Source organism: Chiloscyllium punctatum, chromosome 37 (genome assembly GCF_047496795.1).
Source record: "Chiloscyllium punctatum isolate Juve2018m chromosome 37, sChiPun1.3, whole genome shotgun sequence".
NCBI classification, from domain to species: domain Eukaryota; kingdom Metazoa; phylum Chordata; class Chondrichthyes; order Orectolobiformes; family Hemiscylliidae; genus Chiloscyllium; species Chiloscyllium punctatum.
Window position 1 is genome coordinate 13,029,791 of NC_092775.1, and position 13,786 is coordinate 13,043,576.

General features: G+C 42.8%; 1 protein-coding gene across 1 annotated transcript; it reads right to left on the reverse strand.

The window, feature by feature from the left end:
* Positions 1-232: 232 nt before the first annotated feature.
* On the reverse strand, positions 233-13,387 carry pxmp4 (peroxisomal membrane protein 4). Its single transcript, XM_072556287.1, has 4 exons — positions 13,244-13,387; positions 7,727-7,789; positions 5,577-5,775; positions 233-3,046 (listed from the first exon to the last, which is right to left on the reverse strand). Exons 1-4 carry the CDS (start codon positions 13,366-13,368, stop codon positions 2,783-2,785), a joined length of 651 nt encoding a protein of 216 aa, XP_072412388.1. The 5' UTR covers positions 13,369-13,387; the 3' UTR covers positions 233-2,782.
* Positions 13,388-13,786: the final 399 nt, after the last annotated feature.

The window sequence follows — 13,786 nt, forward strand, 5'->3', positions numbered from 1 at the left end:
CACTTTGTGACTGAGATGAGCAAACTCAGAAGAGGTGGGTCATTGAAGATTATCATTTGTTTTGGAAATGACGTCTGCTTTGTTCCCTTTTACCCATCCCCACCCTTTGCCAAGAGCAGGACTACCAATCTCAAAGTCAGAGCCCAGAAATTGAACATCTATCTTTTCTGCCAAAAACCATCCCAGTCAGTTATTTAGCTAGTCACAAACACAAGTAAAATTCCAAAACCAATTTCATTGCAATAACAATCTGTATTAAATATTAAATAGGAGAAATTATAGTATTACAGGAAGAAAACTAACAGAAAAACACAAAAGGGTGGTTTCAATCATTGTAACAGGAGCAGTGTATAAGCCAGCACTTGGTGACCTATATATGTAATTTATATTACAGTAATTATCTTGAAAGAACTCCATTTTAATAATTAAAATTAAAAGATAAAGACAACAGCTAAACCAAAGGGTTGACTTGTGGTTTCAATCACGGGTCCAGCAGTGGTAACTGGAACTGACATTTTCCTAACATTTGTATGTATGTTACAGAATTTTAATGCTTTGATTTACACAGCTTTACCTTTTAGTGTCTTTGTTTAATAAACTTGTTGGCTTATGGAGTGGTTGAACCCAGGCTCTGAAACATCAGGAAGTAGGAAATTAGAAAAAAAGTGGAATGATTGAGGCTGAGAGCTAACTGGGAGCACTAAGACTACGAAAGGCATCAGACCTAAAGAAAACCAATAATTTAAGACTTTTTTTAGGGGGTGTGGGGAGAGATTGACAAGTTGTTTCTATGACTAGACTAACTGTTTCAGCTAATAGGTTAGAGATTTGCTACCTGTCTTCATTTCCACAAACCAGCACAGAAAAAAACTTAACATGTCATTTTCAACTAATCATAAAACGCAGGCTGATTAATAATGAGGATATACATATTTGTAGGAACAGGAATTGGCCAATTCGTCCCTCAATCGTATTCTCCCCTTAGATCGTGACTGATCTACTGCTCAGCTCTTTGCCCCATATCTGTCAATCTCAACTCAGATAAACAATTAATTTAGCATCAATTGCCATTTGTAAAAAGAATTTTTATACTTCTATCGCCACCGTATGCTTTGATGTGTTTCCTAATTTCACCCTGGAAAAGTCTGCTGCCAATTCTTAGACTCTATTTCAGGTTCTTAACTTTCAGTTCCGCAGAAGGCGTACTTTTTAAAATCTGCCTGCCTACCTTCTGTCCTTAATATCTTCTGTTGTTCCTTCTTTATGCAACTTCGCCATGTTAGAGGGCTGGACGCAGTGTGCACCAATGAAGGGCTCGCCTTGATAGCACATGGGTGATATATGCAGGTACAAGAGGCTGAACACCCATGGCGTGCTGTTCAATGATTCTATCTATTAGGTTCACTTCAGGGATAGTTTGACTTCAATCGTAGGCAGGTTGCAATTAGTCAGATTTTCAATTTTTTGGCTTAAAGTCAGACATTAATTATTAAATGAGATTGACTAAGGCTCCCGTTTATATGGTAAAGTTAGAAAATTGATTTTGACATAAGCATATATGATACTTTAAGTATTAATTAAAGACCTTTAACCTTTAAAATGTCCCTAAGCACTTCACAGAAGCATTACAAAAAAAATGATGCTAAGCCACATAAGGAGAAATTACATCAAATGATCCAAAGAAGTAGGCTTTTATGGAACTATCCTAAAAGAAGCAAGTGAGGTAGAGGGGGTGGAGAGGTATAGGGAGCACAATGCAGAGCTTGGGACCAGGAAAGCTAAGCTCAACCACCAATGACATAGTGATTAAAATTGAGGATGCTTAGGAGGGGAGAATTAGATGAGCGCAGATATTTTGGAGGGCTTTGAGCTGGACAAGATTATGGAAAAAAGGAGGGACAAGGCTTTGGAAGGATTGGAAAACTAGGATGAGAATTTTAAATCAAGACTGAGCCAATGCAGGTCAACAAGCAGCAGAGGTAATAGGGGAACAAGACTTGGCGCAAGTTAGGGCACAGTTTGCAGAGTTACGAATAAACTGAAGTTTGCAATGGATCATTAAAACTTTATCTAGTTCAGAGGAAAAGGCATTTGGAATGCTGGCAGTGTATTTAAATGGCAAGAATTTAAGCGAGCAGGAATTATGCGGCATTTTGACAAAAGCCCTGAATCGATTACAAGGATTAACGCACTAATTGGTAACCAATTTGTTCTTGCTATCCCTTCAGAGAAGGGGGCTATTTTCTCTCTTCCAAATGACAAAAGGTTCAGTTTTTTTAAACAGCAGCAGGTTTGTGAGCCCAATGAGGTCCTTCTTCACTCTTCCCACCCCATCAACTTGTCAGCCTCTCATAGGCCCAGGTGTTCCAAGATGGATTTGGAGATAGGCAAACAGAAAAGTAAGCTTGTCTGATCTAGTGATCACAGTTGGTGATGACTGATTCGTAAAGCAGTGTTAAGGAGAGTCGAGATGGCAGAAATAAACCTCAGCCATAGCTATTGCTCAAACACAGCAGCAGTGGTTACCAGGCTAGCTGGAATCCTCCAGCAGAACCATATTAAATTAAGGATAAGGAAGTTCATTGTGCTTGGTTCACGTTTTGAGGGACAAATGGTTTTTACGTGCAGACTGGATGCTTCCAACATTACACACATATATCCAACTGTCAGAGGCTCCTATGAGCCGATGGTCAAACTAGTTGTTAAATCTTCAGGACAGAGAAGAAAATTAATTGAAATGTCATCCTGCTAAAACGTTGCTTTCTTCCAAGCAGAGGTCCACTCATTTATCAGTGCTCCTTTTGTTATAAACTAGAAAGTCTGATATATCATGCCAGATATTGCTGTCTTCATAGAGGTAGGTCATGGAGGACTGCAGTGATGGTTGCAGTGTGTGTGGATGGTACTCAAACAGCCACAGGACAACACCCCACACCAACATGGCAAACAGCGGGAAAGGGTCTTGCTTTGTCTCAGGGATGTAACCTTTTTCGACAGCCAGTCGTGAAAGAGCGAAGAGGACTCGTGACAACAGATACATGTTTATCTGTGGAGAAACAGAAGTTACAGAGACAGAGAGAGAGTTAAATGGTTATGGCTATCAAAAAGTCAAGTAGTTTACAACAGATTGAGGTGGGTACTTGAATTTAGCCACATGTTGGAGGTGAAGGAAGTTAATCTTGAGAGGAACACATAAATGCTGCTGACATCACAGCAGCTGGGCAGAACACTTAACCGGGGTTTTAAAATTTCAATATCAAAAAGCACCTAGACAAGTGTATTGAATGGATGGAACAACAGCACAACACCAACAATTTACCCACTAATAGATGAAAACAAAACAATTGAAGGCTGTCTACAACTTAGCCTCCAACTCTCAGGTCCTCATGAATCTTCAGGCACTGTGATCCAAGGGCTGCAGTTTGCGTAGCCATGAAATCCAGCCAGTCCTAAATTTCTGAGGCCTAACTTTAACATTAGATCTCAAAGCAACCAAATATAAAAGCAACAAGAAAGGCCTATCAACAGTAATGACAGCACTGTGGGCGGCACGGTGGTTAGCACTGCTGCCTCACACTGCCAGAGACCCGGGTTCAATTCCCGCCTCAGGCGACTGACTGTGTGGAGTTTGCACATTCTCCCAGTGTCTGCATGGGTTCCCTCCGGGTGCTCCAGTTTCCTCCCACAGTCCAAAAATGTGCAGGTCAGGTAAATTGGCCATGCTAAATTGCCCGTAGTATTAGGTAAGGGGTAAATGCAGGGGTATGGGTGGGTTGCGCTTCGGCGGGGCGGTGTGGACTTGTTGGGCCAAAGGGCCTGTTTCCACACACTGTAAGTAATCTAATCTAATCACTGGTTAAACCAATAAGATAGGCTTGCATTCATATAACACCATTTTACTTCCAATGAAGTTATTTTTTAAAAATGTAGCCACAATGGCAATTTGCACACAGCAAGCTCTCACAAATAGTCATGACCAGGTTCTTCACTTTTAATGAGATTAGTTGAGGTATAAACATTGTCCAAAGTATATTAATTTTACATATACAAACATTTTATAAATTTCATAAAGAACAACCCTGTATGGTTGTGACATAACTGAAGAATTGGATGAGATGCCACAGTTGGCAGAACAAGGTAGCAGAAAATGCTACCTTTAGGAAAAAGGGAATGAAAAACAAGTAAATAAGATACAAGAGTACTTTGGATTCAGGGTTGGTTTACAGGCAGAAAACAGGCAGGAGGAATAACTCACAATGACAGGCTGTGAATAAAGGAGTACTGCACAGATCAGAGCATGTCTCCCAGCTGTTCACAATCCATATTAATGATTTGGATATGGGACTAAGTGTAATATTTTAAATTCGCAGATGGTACAAAGCTGCACAGGAATGTGAATCGTGAGGAAAATGTAAAACATTTTCAGAACAATTTGGAAAACGTAGGTGAGTGGGCAAGAGCCTGGTAGGTGGAATATAATGTGGAAAAACATGAAAGTTATCCATTTTGGTAAGAGGAGATGTGCAGAATACTTCTTAAATGGTGAGAGGTTAGAAAGTGTAGATGTTGAAAGAGTGTCCTTATCAATTAGTCACTGAAGGAGAAAGTGAGGACTGCAGATGCTGGAGATCAGAGCTGAAAATGTGTTGCTGGAAAAGCGCAGCAGGTCAGGCAGCATCCAAGGAACAGGAAAATCGACGTTTCGGGCATCAGCCCAGCTGATGCCCAAAACTTCGATTCTCCTGTTCCTTGGATGCTGCCTGACCTGCTGCGCTTTTCCAGCAACACATTTTCAGCAATTAGTCACTGAAGGCAAACATACAGGTGCAGCAAGCTATTAGGATATCTACGGAATGTTAGCCTTTATCACAACAGGATTTGAGTAAAGCAGTACTGAAATTTTTCTTCAGTTGTGTCGGAGCTTGGTTAGACTGCACCAGAAACAGTGTATGCGGCTTTGGTTTTCTTGTCCCAGAAAATACATCACTGCACTCCCTCTATGGCAATAAGAGTTCACCAAAGGGTTTTAAAGGACGATGGGACTTTCCTGTGAAGACAGATTTGGAAACTGGGCCTGTATTCTTAGCTTCAAAGAATGAGGAATGATAACATTGGATTTTACAAAATACTGAAAAGGTTACACAGGACAGATGCAGGTTCGATGTTTCCCCGACCTGGGAAGTCTAGAATCAGGAGGCACAATTTGAAAATCAGGACTGAGATGAGATAGATTTTTTAAAAACTCAGATAGTAGTGAATCTTTGGAATGCTCTACTCCAGAGGGCTGTGGAAGCTCAGTTTGTGTAAATTTAAAGAGTAGAAATTGGTACATTTTTGATCATCAATAACTTAAAGGCTTAAGGGGACAATGTGGGTAAGAAGCTTTGAAGTGTTCAATCAGTGGTGATTGTACTACATGGCACAGTAGAATCAAAAGAGTTGAAATGGCTACTCCTGTTCCTATATTCTTACAGCTTCCAGTTCCAAAGTAAAACTTTCCAGCAAAGACCCTACCCTCCTCATTTCTACAGACACAGAAAGAAAACATAGAAGCAACGATCTCTTTTCCCTTTTACCTGGCTGTTGATGTGGTTGTTGTCTCCAAACACAAACCAGCCCCCGACACAAGCTGCCAAGAACGAGTGGAACTGCACCTTCTCACCCTGCAGCCACTGCTGTGCTGCTAGCAACCCCTTATAGAGAAAGACAAATATGGCCAGGTTTCGGGAATGAGTGTACGTGGCTTGTCCGATGGCCTTCAGTTTGCCTAATAGACTGATCACATCAAAACAATCATTAGAAATAATCCTAACATTTCCTCTCCTTATTCAGCCCCACCAAACAGTCAGCTGGCCAAGTTTCCTGCATCTGAACCTAATCCGATACTGGCATTTTGAAAGGATGGTGACAATTCCATATCTAATCTACTCTTCAGGGGTTTACATATGGTCTGGCCCAACTCCTGCCCTGAGTATGGATTCAGAATTGGTCCTACAGTTCAAAAGAGGACAGCAAATATAGCCATCCCACGGGGGGCTTATGCATACAAACACAAGACTGCAATTTATAAATGCCACACAGTCCATCAGTATGTCAAAGAATCTCATGGCAACTTATCTTTAAAAAACAAACCGAAGAATTGGTCACTAGCAACATTCCATTTGATATGTTTTTTTGTTTCTTGCAGCCTGTTTTGCCCAAGCACGTGGGACCTTAAAGTTATTTTGTATGGTAACATACAGGAACGAGCTGCCTTCTGATCAGCTTATGGAGAACCTCCCTTGGGGCAGCACCGTGGCTCAGTGGTTAGCACTGCTGCCTCACTGCACCAGGGACCTGGGTTTGATACTAGCCTTGGGCAACTGTCTGTGTGCACATTCTACCTGTGTCTGCATGGATTTCCTCCAGGTACACCGGTTTCCTCCCACAATCCAAAGGATGTGCAGGTGAGGTGGATTGACCGTGCTAAATTGCCCATCGTGTTCAGGGATATGTAGGTTAGATGCATTAGTCGGGGTAAATATGGGGAATGGGTCTGGGTGGCATACGCTTCGTATACTGGGTAGTCAGTAATGTGCAGAGTGCAGCCAGTGTCTGCTCAAGACTGATGCACAAAGAAACTTCAACATTTAAGATCAACATTGAGGCTCAGCCAGGGTTACATTAATAAAACAAGTTCTGAAAGTAACCTTCGCAGCACACAAGTGCTGGGCGATGACTATCTTTAACAAGAAAGAATCTAATCATTTGCCCTAGACATTCAAGGCAATATTATCACTAAACTACCCCCCACTATCAACATTACCATTGGGTTACAATTAACCAGAAACTGACCTTCACCAGTCATACAGGGTAAATATGGTAGCTACAGAAGCAGGTCAGAGGCTGATATTTTGCAGCAATTAACTCATTTTCTGCCTGCCCAAAATTATTCTGCCATCAATCAGGAGTGTGATGGAATACTTTCCACTTGTCCGAACAAATGTGGTTCCAACAACACACAAGAATTTCGATACCGTCCAGGTTGAAATGGCCTGGTTGACTGGCACCTAACACCTTCAATGCTCACTCCCTGTACCACTGACGCACAGTTGCAGCAGTGTGTATCATCAGCACTGCATTAACTCAGCTAGGCACCTTCCAAACCTGTGATGGACATCCTTGTCTCCTCAGCAGTGGTAAAATTTGAAGGTGTACTTCAGTTCTCAGTGAATGTTTTTTTTCTCCAATTTGCTTTATCACAGAGTGAGGTTTCTCAAGAGGCTGACAAAGAGAACAAGCCTTTTACCCCTGCTGTCACAAATCCATTTGGCCACACACCAACCTGACTTGGAACTATGTCACCATTCCTTCATTTTCACTGGTCAAATTGAACACCCTCACTAACAGAACTATGTGAGAAACCTGCCTTTCATATCCACAGGAGAGTATATGAGACCTCAGTTCAATATTTCACCTGAAAGACTGGCAGATTTAACACTCCTTCAGTAGTGATCGGGGATTGCTAGCCTTGTTTTCTGTTTCCAAGTACTGCAATAGGACTTGAACCTGGAATCTTTTGACTCAGTGAGTGCTACTGAGCCAATGGTTGACAGTGAAAACAAACGTCATTTTCTTATTAAGAAAGTCTAAATCCCTTCAAATTACTCGCTGTTTTAATTCTCCAAACGGAAATGGTCAAAACAGCAACAATGACGATGTATAGCAGCATGCACGCAGCCTGTACCTTCCACTCTTGAACAGGAATGTCATCACAAGTGCATGCGGGGCTCGAATTTTGGCTCCATACCTGATTATAAGAAACAAAAAGACATGTAAGTCACGATGTGCACACAAAGCCGACAGGATCTGAAAGCCACTCTAAAGTCTTTACCATGAAGATGCTAATAGCCCATTTCCCCAAGGATGCGCTTATAAAAGGTACTCATTGTCCAGGCTCAATTCTCATCCAGCTCCCTCCAATTGCCTGCTACAGATGTTGGCGAGACCTCTACCCTCTTCACATGGTATTGCTGACTACATTGACAATAGTAGAACTACCTCTTCCCTGCCAAACTCAGCAATCCCATGACTGACACCAGTTTCTAATCTCAGGACAACCTAGATCTTCTGTCCTGTGCAAAAGATCAACATTAAGAGGAAGGAATGGGTAGTTAAGGAGGCCAACCCAGAACCTATCATCTCAGAAAAAAGAGAAAGATGAAAACCGACCCCAAAACGGAAGTGGAGTCTCACAGACCAAGCAGGATTGTTATGTTCTTACTTTTGAGAAAACTGTGATTCCCCTGAAGAACAAAAAGGGGGTCTCTTTCATGTGTACAAACATTGTGACTGACTTCTAGCAAGTTACAACTAAATTTCAGATCTAAACATTATTTTTTATTGAAACTTAGGGCTTGTACATGCTCACCAAACATTCTGACTGTGCCCACTTCTACATTTAGATATTGGTCAGCAATACTGACATCCAACTAAGAGGGTATAAAGGGAAGGTATGGGCAAAGACAAGCACTGATTAAGAAATAAAAATTGTGCAGCCTGTATGTGAACTCAATTTTTTTTTTAACTAAAATACTTAGTTTCTAGATCCATCGTTATGGATTTTTAAATTCATTTGTGGGATATGGGTGTCACTGGCTAGCCAGCATTTATTGCCCGTCCCTAATTATCCTTGAGAAGGTGATAAGGTGAGAAGATATAATTCCTGCACATCCAGGTTTCAGTTATGCTCCTTAATAACATATAATGAACAACACAAATTTGTTTTATTGCATTCAGTGAAGCTACACAATGATGTTACAGGTTCTACCACCCTTTGGAACTTGAGTTGTGTGTGAACAGCACATTTTGAGCTACCTGTCAGTAGCTTCAGAGTTTAGGGTTACAGGTTGTCCATTGAAAAAGAAACTTGGATTTACATAGCTCCTTCAATGACTCGAGAAAATTGCATAGCTGATACAGTACTTTGAAATGTAGTCATGGTTGTAAGGTGGGATAAGCAGAAGTAAATTCTTACAAACTGTAATCATAGTGTCATACAGCACGGAAACAGACCTTTCAATCCAACTCATCCATGTCAACCAAGTTTCCCAAACTAACCATGTCCCAACTGCCTGCACTTGGCCCATATCCTTCTGAACCTTCCTTATTCATGCACTTGTCAAAATGTCTATTAAATGGTGTAACTATACATGCATCCACCACTTTCTCTCTCAGTTCATTCCATAAACAAGTCACGTGATCATCAGACATCTACTTTTTGTGATGATGGTTTAGGGATAAATATTGGAAGAGGACAGCAGATAGGACTCCCTTGCTTTTGTTCAAATGCTACCAAAGCAATCTTTTAAGCCCGCATGAGTAGGTAAGAGTCGTTGCAGTTTAGCATCTTGTTAAAAAGATGCAGCACTCACAACGCAGTGTCTGCCCAAACTCCCAATCACGTCTCTCAAGCATTTCCAACTTGAGCCGAAACTGGACTTTAAAGCAAACACAGAGAATACTGGAGAAACTCAATAGGTATAGTAGCATCTCTGGAGAGAGAAACAGAGTAAATGTTTCACGTTCGCAATGGTGGCACAGTAGTTAGCACTGCTGCCTCACAGCGCTAAGGACCCAGGTTCAGTTCCAGCCTCGGGTGACTGTCTACGTGGAGTTTGCACGTTCTCCCTATGTCTGCATAGGTTCCCTCTGGGTGCTCCGGTTTCCTCCCACAGTCCAAAGATGTGCAGGTTAGGTGCATTAGTCAGAGCTAAACGTGGAGGAATGAATTCCACTATTAATCAGGTAACAGCTAAGTTGGGTTGCGAGGCTTAATTTGGTTACTTGAGGGGGCTTATTTTCATTGTTACATCAATAAAGTTGAAATATTTCTTTCAGCATTTGATTGTCTATGACATTTCTTAAAAAGTATCTGAATTAAAGGTCACCCACAACATCCCAAATCCAATCAGACAAGATTGCAGCTAGTGAAATTTCCCTCAGAGGAGTGCACATTCTTCAACAGCTTTACAGAACTTTGCCGCACCATATTCTTTAAGTCTTAGTTTTCAATAAATAAATTCAGCCTGTTAACCTAACAACTATTCCTGTGGCAACCCAAATACCAATGAAGAAAGCAGAACTCAAACCAATTCATCAGAAATAATTCTTCCAAAGCAATGCTAAGTTTAACAAAGCAATTTAAACTTGATTTACGAACAAATATGTAGCCTGGTCCCTCACTTGCAATATATTTCTCCACCAAGTCAAACGATATTTGATAGCCAGACAATGTTAAGCTGATAGGGGCATGAGCTACTTGAGGAATCCTGTGATATGTGCCCCTCCATATCAAACATTCTCTGGGAGTGCTAATCTTTAAAACCCCTTCCTCATTTACTTCTCCTCTCAAGAACGATCCACATATAATTATCCATACTAACATCGTTTCAGTGTGCATTGTGATCAAATGAGCCAGCCTTGGCTTAGTCGGTAGCACACCAATCTCTGGATCATAGGCTAAAGTCCCTTACCAGGACTACAGCACCAAAATCAGGATGATTCTCCAAGACAATACTGAGGGACCACTCACTCCACTGATGGAAATGCCACCTTTAAGAATAAATTCTAAACTGAGGTCCCATCTGGCCTATTGGATGACTGTTCAAGTACCCTGGCATTTTGGACAGTAGGGTGGTTTTCCCTGGTATATTGGCCAATATTGACCTTTCAACCATGTCACAAAAATAGCTAACCTGGTTGTTATCACATTACTGTTTGTAGGACGTTACTGGATGCAAATTAGCTGCCACATTTCCTATGATACAATAGTGACTCCAAGTTAACATGAGACTGTGTCCGATCAAAATAGAAAAGGTTAGTTTCTGGAACACAGTGACACTTCAGCAGCACACAAAGAACCACACAAACGATATAGCACAGGATGAGACCACTTAGCCCACATAAAACACTGCCCATTCTAATCCCATCTTCCAGAACTTGGTCCATAGCCTTTGAAAGTTACAGCATAGAGTCATAGAGATGTACAGCGTGGAAACAGACCCTTCGGTTCAACTCGTCCAAGCCGACCAGATATTCCAACCCAGTCTAGCCCCATTTGCCAGCACTTGGCCCATATTCCTCTAAACCCTTCTTATTTATATACCCATCAGATGCCTCTTAAATGTTGTAATTGTACCAGCCTCCACTACTTCCTCTGGCAGCTCATTCCATACACGTACCACCCTCTGTGTGAAAAAGTTGCCCCTTAGGTCCCTTTTATATCTTTCCCCACTCATCCTAAACCTATGCCCTCTAGTTCTGGACTCCCCCACCCCAGGGAAAAGGCCTTGTCTATTTATCCTATCCATGCCCCTCATGATTTTATAATCTCTATAAGGTCACCCCTCAGCCTCCAACCTCCAGGGAAAACAGCCTCAGCCTGTTCAGCCTCTCCCTATAGCTTAAATCCTCCAACCCGGGCAACATCCTTGTATACCCTTTCTGAACCCTTCATGTTTCACAACATCTTTCCAATAGGAAGGAGACTAGAATTGCACGCAATATTCCAAAAGTGGCCTAACTAAATGTCCCATTTGGTCACAACATGACCTCCCAATCCCCATACTCAGTGCTCTGACCAATAAAGGAAAGCATACCAAGCACCTTCTTCACTATCATATCTACCTGCGACTCTACTTTCAAGGAACTATGATCCTGCACTCCAAGGTCTCTTTGTTCAGCAACACTTCCCAGGATATTACCAATAAGTGTATAAGTTCTGCTCTGATTTGCTTTTCTAAACTGCAGCACCTCGCATTTGTCTAAATTAAAATTTATCTGCCACTCCTCAGCCCATTGGCCCATCTGAGCAAGATCCCATTGGACGCTGAGGTAACTTTCACTGTCCACCACACCTCCAATTTTGGTGTCATCTGCAAACTTACTAAATTATACTTCTTATGTTCACATCTAAATCATTCATAGAAATGACAAAAGATAGTGGACCCAGCACCAATTCTTGTGGCACACCAAAGGTCACAGGCCTCCAGTCTGAAGAGCAACCCTCCATTACCATCCTCCGTCTTCTATCTTTGAGCCAGTTCCAAATGGCTAGTTCTCCCTGTATTCCATGAGAACAAACCTTGCTAATCAGTCTCCCATGGGGAACCTTGTTGAACGCCTTACTGAAGTCCATATAGATCACATCCACCGCTCAGCCCTCATCAATCCTCTTTGTTACTTCTTCAAAAAACTCAACCAAGTTTGTGAGACATGATTTCCCACGCACAAAGCCATGTTGACTATCCCTAATCAGTCCTTGCTTTTCCAAATACATGTACATCCTGTCCCTCAGGATTGCCTCCAACAACTTGCCAACCACCGACGTCATGCTCACTGGTCTCTAGCTCCCTGGCTGTCCATGCCCCCCCTTCTTAAACAGTGGCACCACGTTTGCCAACCTCCAGTCTTCCGGCACTTCACCTGCCACTATCGATGATACAAATATCTCAGCAAGAGGCCCAGCAATCACTTCTCTAGCTTCCCACAGAGTTCTAGGATACACACTGATCAGGTCCTGGGGATTTATCCACTTTTATGCGTTGAACATAGAACAATACAGCGCAGAACATGCCCTTCGGCCCTCGATGTTGCGCCGACCTGTGAGCTAATCCAAGCTATCCCCCAAATGTCGTTAGTTCCAATGTGTGCAATGACCTCCTGTTGGTCCCTCTCCCCTTGTGTTTTTAAACAAGTTGAAGGTTTCTGCCACCAATGAACCGGGCCTTGAATTTCAAGCCCCCTCCACCCTCCCAGCGAAAACTTTTCAGTCAAATATTGCCAATGCTGAGGTCTGACCTCACAAAGAAGGGTGTGGGGAGGGAGTCATGGGCTAATATTTTGGAGTCGTGAGATCTCCAAGGCAGTGAGGGCCACTACATGAGCTCTGACTGAGTTCTAACCACCACATCCTGCACCAAGACACTGGACCTCAGTGATAGAGGATCCCCACCCTCTCTCCAGCTGTACTCCCTTCCCCACACCCCCACCCCCACTTTGACAGATCTCAACCAGGGAGTCGTGACTATTTTCAATCCTCCAAATGGGGGTGGGGTCGCAGTGGGGCACCAAAAGTTTTTTTTATATATAAAAGGGTTTGGGGGGGGGGGGGGGGGGGGGCCTGGCCCAGTGGGTGTGGGGGAGGTTACAAAGCGAGGGGCGCCATGTAAATGCAAGTCCGGCCCCGACTGTGCGCACTCACACGACCCCATTGCGGAATCCCTTGACGGCCGCCAGGGCCCCATGGAGCCGCCGCTGCCGCAGCAGCCGGTTCACTGCCCGCAGCACCGACAGCAACAGCCGCCGCCACCATTCCTCCCTCCCCATTCCTCGGCGGACCGCCCACGGAGACGGACCGACAAACCGGTCCGTCCGCGGAACCTCTCCGAGTGGGACTCAGCGGCCCCGCACAAAGGTTCCCCCCCTCCCTCATCCCTGCAGTTTTACTGAACTTACAACAACAACACAACACACATTTTCAGGATATTGCTGCAAAAAAACAAAATTAGGGTGAAAAAATGACATTTTTTTTATTTGTGCGTGTTTAGTTTTTACTTTCAGTACCTTTGATCATTAGTTGTGAATAAAAAAATTCATAAAAACTTGGAAGGCTGTGTGCCATAGGCATGGATATTACAGAGGTTTGGGATAATTATAGCTAGGAGACCATTCGATGACACCTCCAGGAATATAAGGCGGACAATCCCTTTTGCCTCTTATCCGCTGTATCCTGCACAAAGAGGCC

What these genes read in the sequence shown, in the direction of transcription:
- pxmp4 (XM_072556287.1), bottom strand. Translation starts at nt 13,368, where the DNA reads ATGGGGAGGGAGGAATGGTGGCGGCGGCTGTTGCTGTCGGTGCTGCGG. An exon ending in GGATTCCGCAATGGGGTCGT is followed by an intron (nt 7,790 to 13,243) that starts GTGAGTGCGCAC and finishes TCTTATAATCAG; the next exon opens with GTATGGAGCCAAAATTCGAG. An exon ending in TTCCTGTTCAAGAGTGGAAG is followed by an intron (nt 5,776 to 7,726) that starts GTACAGGCTGCG and finishes TGATGTGATCAG; the next exon opens with TCTATTAGGCAAACTGAAGG.